The sequence below is a fragment of the Schistocerca cancellata genome, chromosome 6 (genome assembly GCF_023864275.1).
Source record: "Schistocerca cancellata isolate TAMUIC-IGC-003103 chromosome 6, iqSchCanc2.1, whole genome shotgun sequence".
Classification (NCBI taxonomy): domain Eukaryota; kingdom Metazoa; phylum Arthropoda; class Insecta; order Orthoptera; family Acrididae; genus Schistocerca; species Schistocerca cancellata.
In genome coordinates this window covers 640997668-641021348 of record NC_064631.1, presented here as the reverse complement: position 1 = coordinate 641021348, position 23681 = coordinate 640997668, and the positions used below count along the sequence as shown (strand labels likewise).

The 23681-nt window shown below is 45.0% G+C and overlaps 1 protein-coding gene across 7 annotated transcripts in view; it reads right to left on the bottom strand.

The window, feature by feature from the left end:
* The window catches only part of LOC126190775 (E3 ubiquitin-protein ligase Nedd-4), a 197597-nt gene that overhangs the window by 148776 nt on the left and 25140 nt on the right, over nt 1–23681 (bottom strand). For 5 of the 7 annotated variants that reach the window (XM_049931309.1, XM_049931310.1, XM_049931315.1 and 2 more), the window contains exon 6: nt 9406–9745. In XM_049931309.1, the coding sequence (XP_049787266.1) occupies nt 9406–9745 (340 nt within the window). The remainder of the gene's footprint in view (nt 1–9405; nt 9746–23681) is intronic. The other 2 variants (XM_049931312.1, XM_049931313.1) reach the window with 1 other exon arrangement.

The window sequence follows — 23681 nt, the reverse complement described above, 5'->3', positions numbered from 1 at the left end:
ACAAAAAAAAAAAAATTTAAATAAAAGCAGGTGAACCACTACAACTTTCACTGTTGCCATTTTTTCTACTGTTATTTGGTTGCAGAAACCTATTCACTTTTTTACCTGAATACACATTCTTTTTGAAAGCCGGCTTCAGATTTTTTAATTTGGGATCAAGTTATTACAGCGTGCAAATTATTTTGACTCTGTGAATAAGACTTTTAATGGCACCTCTTTTGTCATTGCTGCTGTTGGTGGTTGGAGTTCTAAATGCAGATATCTACGTGTCATGTGACTTTAAAAAAAACTTGTATTTTAATCTTCCATCAGCCTCTCTCTTAACTAAAACATCCAAGAAGGATATTGCATTGTCTTTTTCCATCTCCATGGTAAACTGGATTTTTGGATTTATACCATTCAAATAATAAAAATTGTTCTGAAATTTTACTGTGTGATCAAACCACGAATGTATCATTGACAAACCAATACCAAAAATCCACAAAGTAACAGCATGGTGTTAATGGGTATATACTGTACAGAATGCAATATGGTATGAATAAAATTATACCTAACTGGAAAACTTGTGTTTCCAGAATTTATTCATTAAATCTTACTTGCTCCTTGCCCTCTACAGGATTAGCTTCCACAGTTTGTCTGTCACTATCAAAACCATCCTGCATACAGATGTAGCAAGGAAGAAAGAAGTGCAAAAAGCGATCATTTGTGCTACTCTTTTGGCACTGTCTTAAAAATTACCACTGAATTTGAGTAACAAGTGTACACAAACAGGATTTGAAACAGAACATCTGTGCACCATATCAAAGAACTGCCCCATTACCTAATGCCCTTTCCTTTTTTTTTTAAGTAACTCTGTGAAATTCAATGTTTAAATTCCCTGCAAACAAGCAGAAAACCTTTAACAAACTTAAAACACACAACTACAACTTAAAAACACACTAATAGTCCAAAAACTATATGAGAACATCACTTTTAGATGTACCTCTCAAATGTGACACAACATGAGGAATAACATTCACTACCAAATAGTTGCATTGTTTACTTTTCTAAATTTTGATCCAGTTACAATCAAACTACATGTCTAAGATTTTTTTCTTTTTTTGTGACTTAAAATAACTTCAAATTATATTTTGAACACGTTGCACACACTGAAACAAGGACAGCAATCAATAACTAAGATGTTTTAAGTTGTTGGTGATTTTTATTCAAAATCAAAGCAGTGGCTAGGATCAAACTTGGGAGCCAAAACATTTCGACGAATAGTCAAAAACTCTGCCTACACTACAATGACCAGCTTCTTTCATCACTACTGGTGGCCATTTAAGGGCTGAGTAGCATTGGAAGGGATCCTTCAACCTATCATCCAGCTCTACAGTCAACATTTTGGTAATGGAACAGTCTTTCAAGAAGAAGAAGAAGAAGAAGATTATGGAAACACAACATGCCTACCTCACGAACACCCCCCCCCCCTCCCCTGTAGATAGAAATTAAATAAATACAAAAACCTGTGGTACCTGCTAATCTGAATCCTATACAGTATGTCGGAACCAGTGGATACGTGTGATCTGTCTTCATAGCAAACCATCTGACAAGCTGGATGACCTCAAGACGGGAAGGTGGGCTGAGGAGGGCACTTTTGAAGAATGGGATAGGCTTTAACAGCAATATCTGTATATGTTGTTGACAGATTTCCCAGGAAGATCCAAGCATGTTACAACGTACAGGATGTAGGAACACAGTACTGATTATTAACAAGCAACAGATTTTGATTTCACAGACGTTTAAAGATATACATTTTCAGACAGTGACTTCATTTCAGTTACAGTTTTGTTTTTATTTCTCAGTTAAGCTATTTTTTAGCTTCAAACAATGGAAAAATCAAACAATGGAAATAATTTTTATTACTTCTTTTTAGTTTCAATATCCTTATTCTTTTTAGTTTCAATATCCTTATTCTTTTTAGTTTCAATATCCTTATTCTTTTTAGTTTCAATATCCTTATTCTTTTTAGTTTCAATATCCTTATTGAATTTAAGCCCATACACATCTGCAGGTATATTTTGGTGGTGCAAAATGTTTTCTGGGCAATTTAGATAAAGTGAGAACTATGTGATGGTGAATAAGAACTTGAAATTATATGATCTTGAGAAAAATTATAAAGAAGCTACGTGACAAATATTTCTATGTTATGTCTCTATATAAATATTTAACCCGTATGGAGTTGCTAGTCTCCCAATAGGCGCCTCCACAGGTGGCCGATAGGGGAACACTAACCAGATATGGTGTGAACCGGGGAAATAAAATACCCGGGGTGGACCAAAACTAGCAGCTGCTGCCTTGTAGTGTGGTATTGGCTTATCAAAGGCTAAAGGAAGTAAACGTTGAGAAGAAATAACCACACAGAAGCCATAAAACATCTTGAGGCAACCTCTAGGGCTAACAACTCTAGTTGAAACCAGGATGCAAGTGCATCCAAAACAAATTCAAGTCAAGAAGCATGATGGTACAACATTTCAAGAAAATTACCCCAGGGGGTAAGTTTTCGGATGAATTCCTCGTCGTGAAAGCCACGATGCACGAGTCTCATTCAGATTCTGGGGGAGACTCAGCATCACACACGAGACGAATCTGAGTTTGTGTGTATTCTGCACAATCAAAAACTCAGAACTAAATCAAAAACCTTTCTAGCAACTTTCAACATAAACTCACTCATACAAACTGGCAAGCTGAAAACCATCACCAAAGCCCTACACAAAAATCAGATTTCCATAATTGCCCTACAAGAAACAAGGTAACTAGGTGAAGACATCTTTGAATCTGACGGTTATCATTTCTTTATCATTTCTTCAAGACTGGAGCTCAAAAACAGATCCTCAATGGAGCTGTGATGCTTGGAACCGCATCTGCCTGAGAACCGCAATCCTTAAATCGGTCACAAACTTTGAACCAGTGAATGACAGATTATCTAAACTGACAGTCAAACATGCCAACAAAGCCTACACCTAGTAAATGTGCATGCCCTACAAATGATAAAGATCTGGCCCAGAAGAAGTGGATAAGTTCTGGGACCTATTGGATAAAAACTACCTAAGATTCCTAAACATCATGTGAAACTCCTTATGGGTGACTGCAATTCTCAACACAGCCAAGAACGAAAATACAAGAAAATTATAGGAAATTACCCTGCCCAGTAGAAAACCAACCAAAACGGCAAAAGTTTTGTATCACAACCTGCAGGTAATGTAGACCCACTTTTAACATCCACCCAGAAAGCAGACCACTTTGCAATCTCCCGTTTAAAACCATTGGAGAGTTCCAAATAGACCAAGTCATGATCTCCAGGAGGAACAGCCCTGAAATTGTGAATGTCAAAGTAAAGAAAAACATAAATGTGGCTTCAGATCATTACACGTCCATAATTATATGCAAACCTTTACCCACAAACACCAAAAAGATTACCAAAAAAATTATACGCTTTGACAGTGATAAACTTCGAGAATGGGTCATGGAGTTCCAAGAAAAGGTGAGACCAAATGACTGCAAATGACAGCAAAGAGCACCTTACTGAGGCTGCCCAAGAAGTTGCAGAAATCAAAAAAAGCAAAAAGCATGCCTGGTGGAAAGACATGTGAGTCAGTCCTCAAGGAAAGGCTCAGTGCATGGAAACAATAGTACCCAACTAAATTGGAAACTGACACTGGGGAACCTACAAAATCCAACATGCCCAAACAGCCAGGGCAATTAGAACTGAGAAGCATAAGTACGAAAAATCACTCTTTGAAAAGATAGAACAAAATTTTAGGAAGAATGAAACCCGATAGTACTAAAGAGCCTTCACACACAAACTGTCTGGTTACAAACTGCCGTCACTATGCTTTCAGTGAAAGGACGATACACAGGTGACTTCAAATTGAGAAAATTGTCAGATTCTAGCAATCTACTTTTGAGACCTACTGGGCTGTAATTAACACCCAAACCCTATTGAGACCAAAAAACCACTGTTCAGGGGCCCAGAGTCCAGACCACCTGATAAAGATGAAATCAAGCACCACATTGCCCATCTCAAAAGCAACAAAGCACCTGGAGAAGACTCAGTCATAGCAGAACTGTCGAAATATTCACAGGAATCACTTTAAATCTTACAAAAACAAATAGAAAAAATGTGGAATGAGGAAACACTGCCCGAATATTTGGAAAACAGCCCTGATCCATCCCTTGCGCAAGAAAAGCAGCATGAAAGACGTTTAACAACTACCGAGGAATATTCCTGCTACCAGTAACCTATAAAATTCTCTCACTTGCCAGTCTGGAGCGTTTAGAAGCCCCCCACTTCAAATAGGTGAATAGCAAGGGGGCTTCATAAAAAGTCACTCAACAGACGAACAGATCTACAATCTTGAAACAATAATCAGATATTATACTCTGGTCCAAATACTACATGTCAAGTCTTTGTGGACTTCAAGAAGGCATATGATTCCATAGAACATCCTAAATGAGTTCAGAGTTGACAAACTGGAGGCATTAATTAGAGCTGACCTAACAGATACAGAATCCAAAGTACAATTCCTTGGATGTCTCTCGGATTCCTTTGATGCCAAAATAGGGGTCAGGCAACGTGATGGCCTGTCTCCAATGCTTTTAAACTGCTCCCTTGAAAAGATGATCAGAACCTGGCAGGAAACATTAATGCAAACCAACTATAGCCATTTGTGAATTGAAACCAAATCAAAGGGGATTGAAGTAGACTGCTTGGCTTTAGCCGATGACGTTGCCTTTCTGTCAAATGACGTAGACACTGCTAGAGTTCAAATCAAACTGTTAAAAGAAATCGCTGAACAAACTGGTCTGCAAATATCATTTTAGACAACAGAAGTCATGACTAACATTAAAAACACCCCACCAGAACTCCATTAGAAATATCATCGCCCAGGTACACAAATTCAAGTACCTGGGTGAGATCTACATGAAAAATGGACTGGACAAGGAGCAGACATGCAAAATAGCAACAGCTTACCAAACATCCTGCATGATCTACAACAAGAAATGCCTTTCCCAGAACACTAAGACATGTCACTACGAAACAGTTTTGAAGCCAATAGTTTTGTATGCAGCCGAAACCTTACCCCTAAATGTTGATAAAAGACTCCTCGAAGAACTGGAGAGGGAGGGAGGGGGAGGGAGGGAGGGGGAGGGAGGGAGGGGGAGGGAGGGAGGGGGAGGGAGGGAGAGGGAGAGGGAGGGAGAGGGAGGGGGAGGGAGGGAGAGGGAGGGAGGGAGAGGGAGGGAGGGAGGGAGGGAGGGAGGGAGGGAGAGGGAGGGAGGGAGAGGGAGGGAGAGGGAGGGAGAGGGAGGGAGAGGGAGGGAGAGGGAGGGGGAGGGAGGGGGAGGGAGGGGGAGGGAGGGGGAGGGAGGGGGAGGGAGGGGGAGGGAGGGGAGGGAGAGGGAGGGAGAGGGAGGGAGAGGGAGGGAGAGGGAGGGAGAGGGAGGGAGAGGGAGGGAGAGGGAGGGAGAGGGAGGGAGAGGGAGGGAGAGGGAGGGAGAGGGAGGGAGAGGGAGGGAGAGGGAGGAGAGGGAGGGAGAGGGAGGGAGAGGGAGGGAGAGGGAGGGAGAGGGAGGGAGAGGGAGGGAGAGGGAGGGAGAGGGAGGGAGAGGGAGGGAGAGGGAGGGAGAGGGAGGGAGAGGGAGGGAGAGGGAGGGAGAGGGAGGGAGAGGGAGGGAGAGGGAGGGAGAGGGAGGGAGAGGGAGGGAGAGGGAGGGAGAGGGAGGGAGAGGGAGGGAGAGGGAGGGAGAGGGAGGGAGAGGGAGGGAGAGGGAGGGAGAGGGAGGGAGAGGGAGGGAGAGGGAGGGAGAGGGAGGGAGAGGGAGGGAGAGGGAGGGAGAGGGAGGGAGAGGGAGGAGAGGGAGGAGAGGGAGGGAGAGGGAGGGAGAGGGAGGGAGAGGGAGGGAGAGGGAGGGAGAGGGAGGGAGAGGGAGGGAGAGGGAGGGAGAGGGAGGGAGAGGGAGGGAGAGGGAGGGAGAGGGAGGGAGAGGGAGGGAGAGGGAGGGAGAGGGAGGGAGAGGGAGGGAGAGGGAGGGAGAGGGAGGGAGAGGGAGGGAGAGGGAGGGAGAGGGAGGGAGAGGGAGGGAGAGGGAGGGAGAGGGAGGGAGAGGGAGGGAGGGAGAGGGAGGGAGAGGGAGGGAGGGAGAGGGAGGGAGAGGGAGGGAGGGAGAGGGAGGGAGAGGGAGGGAGGGAGAGGGAGGGAGAGGGAGGGAGGGAGAGGGAGGGAGAGGGAGGGAGAGGGAGGGAGAGGGAGGGAGAGGGAGGGAGAGGGAGGGAGAGGAGGGAGAGGGAGGGAGAGGGAGGGAGAGGGAGGGAGAGGGAGGGAGAGGGAGGGAGAGGGAGGGAGAGGGAGGGAGAGGGAGGGAGAGGGAGGGAGAGGGAGGGAGAGGGAGGTGCAAAATCATTAGAAGAATCCCAGGATTCAAGTACACGAATGGCACCCATCAAAACAGATCCAACAAGGAAGTCTACAGTAAAATAGAAAACATTACAGACATAATGCACAAAAGACGGGCACGATTTTATGGTCGCCTCAAACGAATTGACATAAACAGGTTAATCAAAAATATATTTCTCTTTTGTGATTCAAAACCAAAAACTATGACGACATGGTTTAAAAACATCAAAGAAGGCCTCCAGATGCTACATATCAAACCCGAAGATGCTTTTGACAGCGTTAATTTCCAAAAGGAGATAGTGACAAATGGAATAACCCGAGACAAGCAACTGTGAAGAAGACACTGTGTCCTTTGGACAGAAGAGTGCAAGCAGCCCCACTCACAAAGAATGAGGGAAATCTGGGCTCAGAAGAAAAGCCAGGCACTGTACTAAGTGCAGCAAGACTTAACGTGGTCCTAGCCCCCCCCCCCCCAAAAAAAAAGAAAGAAAATTAATAATAATAATTTAAGGAGTAAAGGTAACGATTAGCCCAATAGTAGCAATGCTCAGTCATCAAAGGACTTGACTTACCTTAATAATGAAAAGAAAAGAAAAAAAAAAGAAAGAAAAAAAGAACCTTTACAGAATTTGTGGTCATTTAGAGCCTTCTATTGTAAAGTGGACAAAGTGTTTAGAGTAAGTTAACTGGAAAATCAAAACCAATGTTAAGAAGTGTGACAGAGGCCCACTTTACCGCAGTTTTATTAAACCTCTGTGTCAAATGATAACAGAAATGAAATAAGATTTTAGTATAGGAACAGAATTTTGTAGGTAATAGATGCCTTTGTCAAAGTTCATGGAAACAACAGCTATTTTAGTAGCAGAACGACTTGGATGGACCGTTGAACTTATAAGGGAACCTCCCCATCGCACCCCCCTCAGATTTTATTATAAACTGGCACAGTGGATAGGCCTTGAAAAACTGAACACAGATCAATTGATAAAACAGGAAGAAGTTGTGTGGAACTATGAAAAAAATAAGCAAAATATACAAACTGAGTAGTCTATGTGCAAGATAGGCAACATCAAGGACAATGTAAGCTCAGGAGAACCGTGGTCCCGTGGTTAGCGTGAGCAGCTGTGGAACGAAAGGTCCTTGGTTCAAGTCTTTCCTCGAGTGAAAAGTTTACTTTATTTTCGCGAAGTTATGATCTGTACGTTCGTTCATTGACGTCTCTGTTCACTGTAATAAGCTTAGTGTCTGTGTTTTGCGACCGCACCACAAAACTGTGCGATTAGTAGACAAGAGGACGTGTCTCCCCAATGGGAACCGAAAACATTCGATCGCAAGGTCTTGGGTCAACCGATTCCTCCACAGGAAAACACGTCTGATATATTCTATACGACACTGGTGACAGCATGTGCGTCACATGACAGGAATATGTTGTCGACCCGCCTAACTTGTACACTTGGTGAATGGGTATAAAGATTCTTCTACCTTGTCCGATTTAGGTTTTCTTGTGGATGTGATAATCACTCCCAAAAAAGTGACGGACAGATAATAATAAATATATAAATATAAAAAATAATAATAAATAAAAAATTATAAGTTTTCATTCGAGGGAAGACTTGAACCTAGGACCTCTCGTTCCACAGCTGCTCACGCTAACCACGGGACTACGGTGCTCCTGAGCTTACATTGTCCTTGATGTTGCCTATCTTGCACATGGACTACTCCAGTTTGTATATTTTGCTTATTTTTTTCATAGTTCCACATAACTTCTTCCTGTTTTCTCGATTGATCTGTGTTCAGTTTTTCAAGGCCTATCCACTGTGCCAACTTATAACTAAATCTGAAGGGGGTGCACTTGTTAGTAGCCAAACTATTTAGCACAAAATTAAGTATAAAGGTAATATAGATGACAGTGATGATTGTCAGGAAACAGAAAAATATTCTGCTTATTATCTGATGGTGAAAGTGAATTAGTAATACAAAAATTCTACTATCTAGGAAATAAGATCATACAAAATTACTAAAGCATGTAAGACACCAGAAGCCAATTAGTTCTGGCGAAGAAAGCTTCCTTCAACGAACGATCTCCAGTGATGAAATATGGGCATAGAACTGAGGAAGAAATTTTATCACAATTTTATATGGAATCTGACTCTAGGAAGAAGAAGTCAAAACTGGAATTATTTGAAGAACGAAGGTTGTTTGTCCATCTTTTAGTTGGTTTCATTCCTTCATCTCTTCTCGACTTTTGCTAATGTATACATCTCTCTATATTTACTGCAACTAACTCCTTAACTAAACACCTTGTTTTATATTTTCTGGCCTTCATTTGCCCTTGCAATTCTGGACCTGCTTGTGAAGTTGATTACCCTGTCAGAATTCTTAGATGTTCATCCAGACAGCTAGTAAATGTTCCCAATTCTCAGCAGTGTAGAAACTCAATACTTTGCACAGATCCACACTGCAGGTTTGTTTTTCCCTAGAAAGCAACTTTCCTAATGACGAAATCAGTATTTCTGACAGCTCCATAAAGTTTATCTCCACATCCCAGATCAAACAGCAACAACCGGAAGTACCTCTTTACTGAAACATATACTTAATTATGGCCAACAATAAACTGCATACTCCATGCAAGACATTAGTTGTCATACTGTGTTATGTAATGGAGGCACATCTGAAGAGAGTATGGCAGTAGAAATGAAACTTTATTCAAAACAAAGAAATAAAAATAAGGAAAGAAAACAAAATTTAAAAGTGTTAGACTATTTATCACAGCAACGCACATCAGTTTTGACTGCAAAACTCCACTGCTGTTGTACACACACCCTCAAAACAAGGAAACTTATGCTTCAAGGCACAGAAGTTTTAGAAGCTCAGATTCTATATATATATATCTGAAGTATTATGTTGGAGACTAACAACGATCACCAATTGTTTTTCGTGCCACAAAATATTTTTAATGAACATGGCCTACCTGCTGAACTGGTCTACCAGCCTCAAGTACTTCCCACTCTGAGTCTTGCCGCCGGAAAGATGGTGGACGTGATCTTCTAGGTGGTGGAGGAGGAGGCCGCGGTGGGGCTGGACGGGAAGGCATCATAGTTACCTGGGCAGGTGTTTCAGTTGGTGCTGACACAGAGTTTTCTGAATCCACCATCTCCCAATCACCATCTGGCTCTGCAGTTGGTGCAGTGCCTGACTGAGGTGTTCCCATCACTTCCTGACCAGCAGGGGACGGTGCAGTATTTGGTATGCCCGGCTCTCTGATATATGCAATATAGAGTTCCAAATGGCCTTTGACTCGGGATCTTGCACTGTAAAACATGAAAACATTGCAAACAGGAATTATTTGTTTAAAACTTACACAATTTCTTAAAACATAAGTAATGAAATATAGCCTACTCCCATGAAACCCTATAAGCATTTACTTCTTAATCACTAACTACCTGCAGTAGTAGTAGCATAACATACAACTGGAAGAACATAATTTGAATTTAAAAAATGAGGTATTCAAAAATAATATGAACACAGAGTTTATCACACAAAGCAAACAGCAATCCGATATGAACATCAATCAAGAGTATTGTGGCATAATGGTGATCTGCACAAATTTAGGATATCACAGTGGGAGATGGGGCAAGAGGGGGGCAGAGACAATTCAATAAAGTTCAATAAAGTTCCTCCCAGCTCTTTAGTAAAACAGAAACCTGATGTTAATTCTATTTGTTCTTGGTGTGTGTGTGTGTGTGTGTGTGTGTGTGTGTGTGTGTAGGAGGAGGAGGAGGAGGAGGAGCGCGCCCATGCACACGCACACAAGCACACTTGACGGGACATACCCTCTACCATGCACTTCACACTGGTTTTCAGAGTATGTATGTAGATGTAGGTGTGACCTAAAACCACAGATCAAGATGCTCAGTTCACTACTCTCAGAACTTTCTCAACTGGGTCAGAATATGTACAGGTACATCCCAGAAACTTAACAGTCACAATACAGCCTCTGACAACCCCCATCCATTGTACACTATCCTTCAAGGGTCTAGGCTAAACGTTGGCAGAGCTGTGCTCACAGCAGTCTGCTTCCAGTCTTGAGTGCTTCTTAAATCTCAGAACCTGTGATCAGTGTAACAAATTTGTTTCCTGATCATATGCGAAGAAGAGCCCCAAAGTCTGCTGTCAATATTATCATTTAACAGTCAGTCAGCCTGTGCCTGTGCCACTTGCAATATGTTTAGTCAAGATGGGAGCAGACTAATTCACAATCACAGTTATTATTTCATGAACAGTTCTTGCAATTTGTAGATGACATAAGTTTCTACTCTGAAGGCATCAATATCAGCAAGGATCAAGAAGAAATATATGTTTTGTTTTATGTGACAAAGGAAGGGTTTGCTATAAACAAAATAAAAATCTGTGCAAAAATGCAAAAATTGGAATGTAGCCTCAGTGGAGAAGCATAGCTGAATTGTGTGGGGGCTGTGAAACTTTTGGGTTTTATGATGGAGGACAGCCAATTGCTTGGCAAAAGAACAATGCACATGTGTGGGGCAAATTGTCATGAATCGTGTACTTCCGGAGAAAACAAACATTTGAAAACTGATCAGTATATGTTAATGGTATACTATTTACTGTATCACTGTCATATCAACTACAGCCTGCTACGGTGGGGCCACTCTACAGGGTGCAAGAAAGCACTGTTATGAAAAAATAGTCTTCAACTGCCCCATGTATGTGAAGGAAAATCATGAAACATTCAGCAACAGGAGTGATATCCACAGCTGTAACACATGCAATAAGGAAAACCGACAAGCCAAGCTATCGACTCCACATGACACAGGAGAGTACAGTCATACAAATACTGAAATGCAGTCCTTGGAACTGATGAAATTTCAAGGAAAACTGTCACACAATCTACCCAAACACCACTGTTCTGGCATATGCCTTCACGAGCACAATGGTTGGCACTAGGAAACAATGTATAGCTGGCACTGAACTAGGCACGCCTATGACAAGAGAAGACCAAGACTCCCCCTGAGTAGCGTGCATATACCGTATTTACCCGAATCTAAGCCGCACTCGAATCTAAGCCGCACCTGAAAAATGAGACTCGAAACATAGGAAAAAAAGATTTCCCGAATCTAAGCCGCACCTGAAATTTGAGACTCGAAATTCAAGGGGAGATAAAAGTTTTAGGACGCACCTCCAAATCGAAACAAAGTTTGTCCATTGTAATATGAGACACAATTTAGGTCGAATGAATGACGATACAGCTACAGTAGTTTGGTTCGAGTCGTAAGCTTTACCAGGTAGCCATTGCTATGCGTCAGGCGCTCCGTCCGTATTTATACGGGTACCCTTCCTTTTTCACGTGCTTCGTCTGGTTTGAATCGATTGCTTATTTTGCTTGATCTGATAAGTGCCGTTTTCTCTGTTATAGGTGTTTACGTCACTCTAAGCTGAAAATGCATCACTGTACTGTGTCATGCATTGTTTGTCGCATTCTGATAGTGCGTGTTTACGGCCTGTCGCCGTTTGTGGCATGGCTTGCTTTTGTGCGCGCTACCGCCGCTTACAACTAAAAAGAGGCGAATCGTCTCAGCGAAGCAATGTCAAGAGACTGCTATTTGTTGTTACTTACACTGCTGCTTTCTTTGAGAATGATCAACAAGAACCAAATAATAGGCTGTGTACGATAGAACATGTTCTGAACGAGAGTTAGGCGAAAATTTTTCTCCGTTTGAAAATCTTTGCGGCCGCTTCTTTAGTACATCAAATTCTGCACAGAAATTAGAGTCATCTTAGATTTAAAAATCTAGTCAGTTGCCGTGGTTCATTTCTGACTGTATCACTATTAGGCTAAGAATAATACGAATATAAACATGACATGATAAGTGTATTCTTCCGCGTTTGCTGTTGTCTCACTCTAGTTTCGTAGTTTATTAGGCAGACAGGATTTAAATGAGATAGCAACAAACACGGAAGAACACATGGCAAAATGTTTATATTCGTATTATTCTTATGGTGAATGGTGAAGAGAATACTGCTTGTGATTCACATTTCATCAGGTTACTATTAGCAACCATCTCTTCTCACAGGTAGGAAAAAATTCAGAACGTAGAGTTGGCCATATTGAAAAACATCCCAAACAGTCTTGCCAGTCGGATTTTCGTAGTACATTGAAATTCTAATACATTCGAAGATGAACAATACGGAATTTGTATTTGCTTCGTTTGATAATGTATGAAAATGCAGTGGTCGAAACTCGGGGCGGAGAAAAAAAAGCTCGTCTTCCACCTTTTTTTTTAATTTATTTACTGACGCAGAGGTTTTGGCGCCAGTATTTATCTTTGTGCCTACAAAGCATGTCTGTGTAGCGCTACATATATTCGACGGCAGAAGTTAGTTGTGGCGGCACCTACCAACATTTTTCAGAATTTCAGCTTGCTTTGCACTCGATTCTAAGCCGCAGGCGGTTTTTTGGATTACAAAAACTGGAAAAAAAGTGCGGCTTAGATTCGAGTAAATACGGTAGACAGCCGCCACAGACTAAGCTCTCTCAATCTCAGTACATCACATCAGGATTCAGTTCGCACTACACCTCCGTACTTAGCTAGCTGTGACGGAACATTAGTCATTGTGTACTATTGTGATTTGGATACGGACAAGATTCAAGAATTAGTACATGTTATTTGAGTGCTGTTAACCACAGAACTTCAGATTGGACATCACTGAAGTTCAGTACTCAACTGGTTCCTGTAATAAAGTGTATTTTAACCACATGTGCATTTTGTGTTTTAGTGACAGGAAACCAGCCACCCACCTATCATAACCCCCTTCTCCTCATCCAGCAAGGAATGACAAAACATTACAAGAGGGCACAGCCACAAAAAGTGGCAACAAATCTGATCAACATGTTTTGTTTGCCTTTCTTGTGTTCTAGGCTGGTGCAGGGAGCTGAAGTTACAGTGATTCTATAGACTCATTTGTTCTTTTTGTTGCACATATTACAGGATGGGAGCTGCAGAATCAATCTCTCTCTCTCTCTCTCTCTCTCTCTCTCTCTCTCTCTCCCTCTCCCTCCCTCTCCCTCCCTCTCTCCCTCCCTCTCTCCCTCCCTCTCTCCCTCCCTCTCTCCCTCCCTCTCTCCCTCCCTCTCTCCCTCCCTCTCTCCCTCCCTCCCTCTCTCCCTCCCTCCCTCTCTCCCTCCCTCCCTCTCTCCCTCCCTCCCTCTCTCCCTCCCTCCCTGTCTCCCTCCCTCCCTGTCTCCCTCCCTCTCTCCCTCCCTCCCTGTCTCCCTCCCTCTCTCCCTCCCTCTCTCCCTCCCTCTCTCCCTCCCTCTCTCCCTCCCTCTCTCCCTCCCTCTCTCCCTCCCTCTCTCCCTCCCTCTCTCCCTCCCTCTCTCCCTCCCTCTCTCCCTCCCTCCCTCTCTCTCTCTCTCTCTCTCTCTCCCCCTCTCTCCTCAGAGGCTTTGAACATTGCTTTTCTAATTGTCTTTTCCTATTTTGCTGTAATTTGTTGGCATTAGAATGGTTACCCCGCCACCTCCACCCCCTGCCCTGGATCAAATATCTCTCCCAGTGCCAGGCCCACTGTCCAGTCCATCGAATTCAAGGTACTGTGAAATATCATTATTTCCCGTCCATCCTGGGAGCCTGTGTTTCACCTAATTCAAAAATTCTTCTCTACATTGTCTCCTAACGCACTCTCCTATGATGAAGTAGTAGGTGCATTAAGTCAGTATTATGGACAGCAGATTCAGCTCAAGAGAGCCATATTTCAGATCTTTTGCCTTAAGAAAAGCTACAGAAGATGTACCATCAGTGGTATACCGACTTTCAGAGTCTCACTAGAAAGGTTAAATTCAAGTATCGCCGTGTCAACTTTTATAGTGACATGATGATCCAATCACATACAATGATAGCAGAATTAGAGAACAGATTCTCAAGTACTCTGACCCTTCGCTCCATCAAGTGTTGCAAATATTAGTACAATACGATTCTGGTGCCATAGCTGCCGATAAATGTGATCAGGTTCCGATTTGTTATGTCAAGTTGCCTCCTGCTCGCGACCGCCCCACCCAGCTGCCACAATGAGCATGGACACACATGTGCAGACAAACAAGTAAACAAGTAGCCAAGGCTGTAAATCTAGTGAAGTCTTGTCCTCACTGTTTTGCTCATCATATGTGACAAGATTGCCAGTCGTGCAACATGACATGTTACTCATGTGGAAAGACAGGCCATGTCTAAGCAGTTTGCTAGCAACGACAAAAGAGCACCAATTATGCCCACTCTCGCAACAACAGGTCTCATGCACATTCTGTGAATGCACTGTTTTCAAAACCAACTCCAGTTTCTAGCGGTAATACACGTAAGGTTGTGCCCTGATCTTGCCCCATAGCAGTGACACGCCATTCAAGCAAACTACTTGCTGGTCGTAGTGTTGCCTTTCAACTGGACACAGGTGCTTCCGTAACTCTGCTTCATCATGCCATGTATGAATGGTTAGGCTCACCAGTGCCTGCATACCCGCCATTTTTCAATGTTACTTGGAACAGCTGACTGATTAAGTGCCATTCTGTTTGAACTACCTTGACAATACTGTTGTCTCAGGTCATACGCCAATTTGCACACCCTTTTTCAGGTGTTGTCAGATGCAGGACTCTAGTGTCCTCTCGAGAAGTGTGACTAGACAGAGCCACAGTACTTTAAATCATGTGGTCAGTCAGGGTGTGCACCCCCTTCAATCTCTTTTGCTTGCAATCCGTGACCTGTCTGTTCCTCGCAATGCACCTGAACTGCAGTCAGTGCGAGGCAAGTTGACCTACTACATTTGTTTCATTCCAAACACTTCACAGATCACATCGCTTGCATTGGAAAAATGTGCCTCTCATGTGGACCAAAGAGTGTCACAATGCATTTCAGAAACTCAAAAAACTGTTGCACAAGACAGACCTATTGCCTTTGCCTCAAAGTTCTTCCCTCAAATTCAGTGCAATTATTCACAAATTGGAAAAGGAGCTCTCGCTATTGTGTATGGTTTGACAAAATTCCATCACTATCTGTTTGGTCACGTTCTATTTAATGACTGATCCCAAGTCTTTGAAGCCCTTGTTTCATCCCTCAAAGCCAGTTGTTACACGTACTGCTAAAAAATTGCAATGTTGGGCTTTGCTTCTATTCCAATATCAGTACGAAATTGTGTACATATCTACAGCAAAAGAATGGCAATGCTGGCACCCTTTCTTACCTTCTGATCGGCCCTGAGTCTGATTTTGATTCCTGTGATGCATCTTGTTGCCAGATCAATGCATAGAACTCTGAATTGCTGCAGTTTTTCCATTGAATTACAGAAAAATTGTACAGGCCGTGGAAGCAGACCCGATTTGAAAATTTTGTTGCATTACATTTGCACATCCTGGCCTCGCTCATTGAACAGCATTCAGACATCAGTAGTGTGCTGATACTTTGTTCACTGGCGTAACCTTTCAGTACAACAAGGTATGACCTACGTACAATCTATAGTGGACAATCATGTGTGCTCATTCCCACAGTGCTGCAAAAGTGTGTGTTACAACTGCTTCACCGAAGGCATCGGGGAATTGTTCGCACTGAACAGTTAGTGTGCCGGCACTATACTTGGCAGGGCATGGATGCCCACATTGAACAAATGTCTTCGCAATGTCACGCATGCGCAGAAAACCAGATCCACTCTGCCACAGACATTCTCAACTTGACCTACCTAAGACTCAATCGCCATGGCAACAAGTGCACACTGACTTTGCAGGACCACTCTGGAGCACTTGTTGGCTTGTAGTAGTAGATTCTTTTAGCAAGTTTCCACTTGCTGCACCTAAGAACTAAACCACGTCACATAGCCCTCAATTTTTTTCAATGTTATGGACAATGGCCCTCAGTTCAAGTCACATGACTACCATTTTGTTCACAAAATTTTTCATTTGTCATCTAACAAGTGCTCTGTTTCACCCCCAATCCAATGGAGAAGCAGAATGCTTTGTATGCACTTTTAAACAACAGATGGCCAAGCTTCACACCTCCCACACATAGGAAAAGGCATTGCAACTCTTTCTCACCTCCTATTGCTCCCAGTGATGTGGCAGTGTCCCTGGTGGAACTTCTGCATGGCCACCACCATCAGATGCTGCTTCACTTGCTCCACCCACTGCAGCATCCAGTGCTGCCAATGGTCTGCAAGTACCGCTTTGCAGCACATGATCTTGTTCTTTATAGGGTTTTTGGCCGACATCAGCACTGGGAGTGAGGCAAGTTCCAGAAACGCATTGGCACATATATGTATCTAAGTGCAGGTCCTGATGGTTTGCAGCACTGTCACCAGCATCAAATTCATAACTGCTGTTTGCCATGTGATTCTACTGCTTTTCTTCCCCCAGATTCACAGTCTCAAGGGATCACGCAGCCTTTGCAGCTGCCCACTGGGCACCCCAGGATGAGCCAATGGATGTTACGCTCTCCATTCCAATGGACGTGGACCCACTATCACTGTCACTGTCGTCACCCAAGGAGATGCCCCCAAGACTGGACATATATGCAGAGCAGTGTTTTCAGGAGGGCATTCCTCTGCTCTTGCAAGCCAGACGGCAGGGTACTGCTGTGAGTATGCCGCCTTCCGCAGTTACGGTTCCCGCCTCATCTCTACGTCCAACTTCCTGCCTTCCCACACTGTAGCTAGTTTACATCTCCAGTACATGACAATGGTGCTTTTTTTTGTGGGGGGGAGGGGGGGGGGGAGGTTGCGGCAATGTTCTGGTGAAAGCCTTCATCAGCACACCAGTACGCACTTGGAAACATTGTATAGCAGGCAATGAACTAGGGCACCTATGACGAGAGAAGATCAAGACACGCCCCAGGCTACACACCGATAATGTCCCTTGGGTAGCATGCATATAGGCCACTGCCACCAACCAAGCTCTCTCAGCATCTTAATCTCGGTACCTCAGTACATCGCATCAGGACTCTGTTTGCATTGCATCTCAATACGATGGACTGTGCTCTAGTCCTCCATAGTGACAGTCATCACCTCGCACCTTAGTTAGCTGTGAGGGAATGTTAGTCATTGTATATAGTTTTTTTTTGTGCAAAACATCTAAGGTCATAAGTGCCCAGTATAGAACCATAGAATGCTGGGACTGCAAGGGTGAAAAACCATTTTGAGGTCCAATACAGAAAGGAAGAAAAAACAAATCTAAAGCATCAAGACATTATGGAAGAGTATCTAAAAAATGTCGACAAGACACAAGAGTTACCACGTAGAAATCAAGTCTCTTCCGTCATATTACTGTTTTTTAAAACGTGAGTCACAGCTCGCACATCATCCGCTAAAATGTCCGGCAAAACGGGCAGCAGCCAGGCCCTGAGAAGTGGCTAACAAAGGGGCAGAGTATCATGAAATGTTTGACTGTTAATGGCTGGCTACAGAAAGGTGCAGGGTCACCACTCAACAAGTGGCGATGGCTAAAGCGGCATTGCCCTATTCGCAACTAAGCTAACATTACTTCCTCACGGCAAGACGGCCGGGAGGAAGTTGACCAGGCTGTTGGGAGAGGTTTGACTTCCCTGAGTTTGTTCCCATGAAGGGAGCACCAATGGTCATGCCAAAGTGATGTGATATGCCAAAAGAGAAAATTACGAATATCTTGCAAGGGCACAGAGTAAGAGGCAGGCCGACTGAGATAGACTGTGGCCTTGGCTGCAGCATCATTCCCAGGCATACCAACATGGCCAGGAACCCACATGAATATCACTTGGGCTCTCCCAGCCAAATGGAGGCAGTCCTGGATCCGTCGAACGACAGGGTGGACTGGACCTGGATCATCCAGACTCCGAAGGGCACTGAGGGAGTCAGAGCAGATCACACAGCAAGTGAGCTGGTGCCTCCAGATGTAGTGAACAGCCTGACAGAGGGCAAAAAGCTCTGCGGTAAAAATTTTGCACTGGTTGAGAAGCCGCTACTGAAACATCATCCCCGACAACAAAAGCACAGCCAACACCGTGGGTGGACATGGAACCATCAGTGTACAAAAATATGCTATTGGCAAGTTGTGAGCAAAGTTCAAGAAATTTGAAGCGATAGGTCAGCTCGGGAGTTGAATCCTTCGGGAACGAGTTGAGGTCAAAATGAACACAAACCTGTGTCTGAAGCCAAGGTGGTGAAGGACTCTCACCCATTCAGAAAGTGGCATGAAATGAGAACTGCAGCTGAAGAAGCAGGTGACTAAAGCGGACGCCAGGAGGCCACAGAGAAGAAACGTTCATCTCATATTGGCGGTCAAGAATGTCATCAAAAAAAGGGTCAAAGGTTGGGTGGCCTGGCATGGAAGAAAGCCGACATGAATACCCACTGAGTAGGATGTTGCGCCGGTATGACAGTAGTAGTTCACCGGCTTCTGCGTATAGACTCTGAACTGGGCTAGTACAGAAGGCATCAATGGCGAGATGGATCCCCAAATGGTGGATTGTATTTAGATGGCGTAAAATAGATGGTCGTGCAGAGGAGTAGACAATACATCCATAATCCAACTTGGAGTGGACAAGAGATCGATAGAGGTGGAGGAGGATAGTCTGGTCAGCTCCCCAAGAGGTACCATTCAATACACAAAGGACACTGAGGGACCGGGTGTAGTGTGCAGCCAGGTAGGGCACGTGGGGAGACCAACTGAGTTTCCTATGGAACGTAAGCCCTAAGAACTTTATTGTATCCATGAACGGGAGAGCATTTTGGCCCTGTCGTAAGGACGGTGGAAGAAACGTCTTGTACTGCCAGAAGTTGAAGCAAACGAATTTGGTAGCAGAAAAGCGGAAACCATTTGTGACACTCCACGAATAGAGACGGTCCAGACAATGCTGAAGACAGCGTTGCAGGAGACATGTCTGCTGGGAGCTGCAAGAAGTAGCAAAGTCGTCAACGAAAAGAGAGGCAGAAATGCCATCTGGAAGACAGTCCATAATTGGGTTGATGGCTATGGCAAAGAGGGCGACACTCAGTACAGAGCCCTGAGGCACCCTGTTCTCCTGTGAAAAGGGGAGGGATAAGGAGGAACCCACATGTACCCAGAAAACTCTGTCTGTTACAAATTCCCGGATGAAAGTGGGAAGATGACCGCAAAGCCCCATGTGTGCATAGTATGTAGAATGCCTTTCAGCCAACAGGTATCATCGGCTTTCTCCAAATCAAAGAACACTGCCACTGTTTGACGCTTCTGCAAAAAATTATTCATGATGAACGTCGACAGGGTGACGAGATGATCAACTGCTGAGCAGCGCTTTCGGAACCCACACTGAGCATTAGTGAGAAGATGGTGTGACTCCAGCCACCACACTAATCGACCATTGATCTTGCATTCCATCACCTCACAAATGCTGCTGGTAAGGGAAATTAGACAATAGCTGGAAGGAAGAGATTTATCTTTACCAGGTTTAGGTAGGGGAACAATAGTAGCTTCACGCCAAAGTGTGGGAAATACACCTTCAATCGAAATACGGTTTTAGGTATCGAGGAGAAAGCGTTTTCCTGCAGGAGGAAGATTCTGCAGCATGAGGACATGGATTGTATCTGGACCAGGAGCAGTAAACCTAGATGAGGAGAGAGCACACTCTAGCTCCCTCACCGTAAAAGGAGTACTGTAGAATTCTCGATTCAAAGAGAGAAAAGAGATTGCACAAGCCTCCCCCGCCTGTTTCCGAGGAAGGATGGCACGATGGTAGTGGGTGGAGCTTGAAACCTCTGCAAAGTACCACCCCAAAGCATGGGAAACATCTACAGGGTCGACTATGACATTTTCCGCCACAGTCAGACCAGGGATTGGTGAGTGGGCGGTAGTCCCGGAAAGCCAGCGCAGGCCACCCCAAACGAGAGAGGACATAGTAAAACTGTTGAATGAGCTGGTGAAGGAACTCAGCATGCTTTCTTGCTTTCATTGATAGTGCGACGGCACTGCGCATGTAGTTGCTTGTAGTGGATGCAGTTGGTCAACGTAGGATGAAGGTGTAAGACACGAAACACACATCGTCGGGCATGAATCACATTGTCACACTCCACAGTCCACCAAGAGACTGGGACCCGATGGGGAGAAGTAATGGTACGAGGGATAGAGAATTCAGCAGCCAAGAAAATAACGACCACGAGGTGCTTGACATGATCATCACAGCTGGGAAATGGCTGTTCGTCAAAGACTGCCAAAGAGGAATAGAGCCTCCAGTCAGCAAGAGAGAATTTCCAATGAGTGGGCCGCTGTGAACCTCTCGGGCAGGCGACAGGAGAGCCCCAAAGAGGATGATGGGCATTGGTGTCCCCAAGGAGCAGAAAGGGTGGAGGAAGCTGAGCACCAAGCTGCATCAGATCTGCCCTAGTGACAGCAGAAGACGAAGGGATACAAATGATGCAGATGGAAAAGGTAAATTCGGGAAGGAAAACGTGGGCAGCAACTGCTTGCAGGTGGGTGTGCAAAGGGATAGGACGATGACAAACATCATCTCATAGAAGCAGCATGACCCACCACGAGCAGGAATCCCCACCTTAAGTGGAAGGTCCATCTGTAGTGAAGTAGAATGGGAAAGAGCAAAATGGTCTTGAGGATGTAGCTCGACAGGAGCAGATGGAGGTCCACCCTGTTAGACCGAAGGCCATGAAATTTAGGAACACCAAATAATGTATAAGAAACACTCACGTCACTGGCCGCTTTGGAGAAGCGGTCGAGGGAGGACAGCCACTGGAATCCACAGCTGGAGGATCTTTGTCCATCAACTCAATGAGATCAACAGAGCTTCCCCAGTGTCGGTCAGTTGAAAAGGACTGACGAGTTGAAGAGGGCCAACAAATCAGAGAGGGGGAAGACTGTTTGCCTTTGGATGATTGTTTTGACTTTTGGCGATTTGCAGAAGAGAAATGGATGTGAATTCAAAGTACGCAAGAAATCTTCCCAGGAATCATCCTTTTTGAATTGGCGGTTCACTGGCTGCATTGCAACCGTCTTCATTGGTGAGGGCGAAGAGCAGGTAGCAGAATCTACAGCCCGGAAAGCATGAGACAGAGTCAACTTTAAGGCGAGGCGACTTTGCCACCATCGAACTGAACTGTAAGTCACAAATCTGCGTAACCATGTTTTTTGTGGGATGGGGAGAGGCTAACACGGTGCTGTAGCTTCCACATGAAGGGACATTCGGTTTACGGCTCGCCAACAGTTTCCAGGCAACAGGAAAAGGTACCTTTTCCTTCACCCTTATCTCCTGAACAGCCCACTCATCTTGACAGGTGGGAGAAGAACGAGACGAAGGAGCATGGTCTCCAGTAAAATTGACGCAGAAGGGGGAAGGCGGTGGGCAGGCACCCTCGTGTGCATCCATGCTACAAGTGACACATTTGGCTGCTTTTTTACATGACATGCTGGTATGATTGAACTGGTGGCATTTATAACACCACAACGGATTGGGAATATAAGGGCACACAGAGATGACTTCACAGCATGCCCTTATCTTGGTAGGAAGCGTTAACGGATCAAAAGTCAGGAACAATGTGCAAGTGGGCACCAAATCGGCAGCTACCTTCTTTAACTCTATGAGCAGCAGTAACGCCCTGATTCAATAGATAATTAGTTATTTCGTCCTCCATCAAACCATCCAACAGCCGGGTGTAGATAACACCATGGGATGAGTTAAAGTGTCCTGTGAGACCCCCCCCCCCTTTTTATAGGATATTCATGGAGGATTTGAGACTTGAGTAGTTTCTGGGCCTGGAGAGCACTATCAATTTCCAAAAGTAGAGTTCCACTGCAGAGACGAGAGCATGACTTCACAGGTCTGACAATGCCATCCACACCTTTCAGTATAACAGAGGCGATAGCAGTAGCAAACGTCTGGTTTTCATCGAAATGTGAGATTACTAGACATTGAGGTGCAACAGGAAGAGAGATTGAGGCAGGAGCCTCATTCCACTTTCTTTTATGTGAAACACTTGGATAAAGCGAAGGAAAATCAGTCATTGGGAAGAAGTCCGCCATGATTGACAGCATCTCCGATGGCAAGCTGCTTCCAGCTGGGTGCCCTCCAAAGGGCACCATAGGTCACAACTTCTGAACGACACACACAGCGACCAATCGGCAGAGGAGCAAGATAACAGCTCAGGCAATCACCCCTCCCAGGGCCTTGCCTGTACCAGGTGGTATGTGCAGGCCCTACATGCCAACCCGGAGCTGGGAATTACCTGTTACCCAGTCTCCTGCTACATGTGAAACGCATGGGTGGCTGTCAAGCACACACATGGAGAAGAAGAAAAGACAAGAAGGAAAGGAGGAAAGAAAGAATGGCCTCAAACGCTGCAGCGGAGGAAAAAAAAGAAAGCAGAGCTAGGCGAAAGGGGACGAGCAGTACAGGGGACGAGCAGTACAGGGGACGAGCAGTACAGGGGACGAGCAGTACAGGGGACGAGCAGTACAGGGGACGAGCAGTACAGGGGACGAGCAGTACAGGGGACGAGCAGTACAGGGGACGAGCAGTACAGGGGACGAGCAGTACAGGGGACGAGCAGTACAGGGGACGAGCAGTACAGGGGACGAGCAGTACAGGGGACGAGCAGTACAGGGGACGAGCAGTACAGGGGACGAGCAGTACAGGGGACGAGCAGTACAGGGGACGAGCAGTACAGGGGACGAGCAGTACAGGGGACGAGCAGTACAGGGGACGAGCAGTACAGGGGACGAGCAGTACAGGGGACGAGCAGTACAGGGGACGAGCAGTACAGGGGACGAGCAGTACAGGGGACGAGCAGTACAGGGGACGAGCAGTACAGGGGACGAGCAGTACAGGGGACGAGCAGTACAAGAGAGAATATTCCTACAAGCAAACCAACACAAATGAGCTTCACGAGCCCATGGAGGCACGAGACATCTCATCAAGAGAGGGGAAAAGGAGAGGAGAAGAAGAGACAAGCAGCACAGAAAGAGAAGTGGTGCTGCGAGGGCTGGGGCCCGGTGGTCACCACGGTGGTCACCAAGCATGCACTCACCAAAGAGCGGTGAGCCCCCTGGGGGGTGTATATAGTTGTGATATGGCCACGTACAAGATTCAAGAATTAGCACTGTTTTTTTTATTGCTGTTAACCACAGAACTTCAGATGGACATCATTGAAGTTAAGTACTCAAGTGGTTCTCTAATAATGTGTATTTTAACCATGTGTGAATTGTGTGTTGTAGTGAGAGGAAACTGGCCACTCACCTAT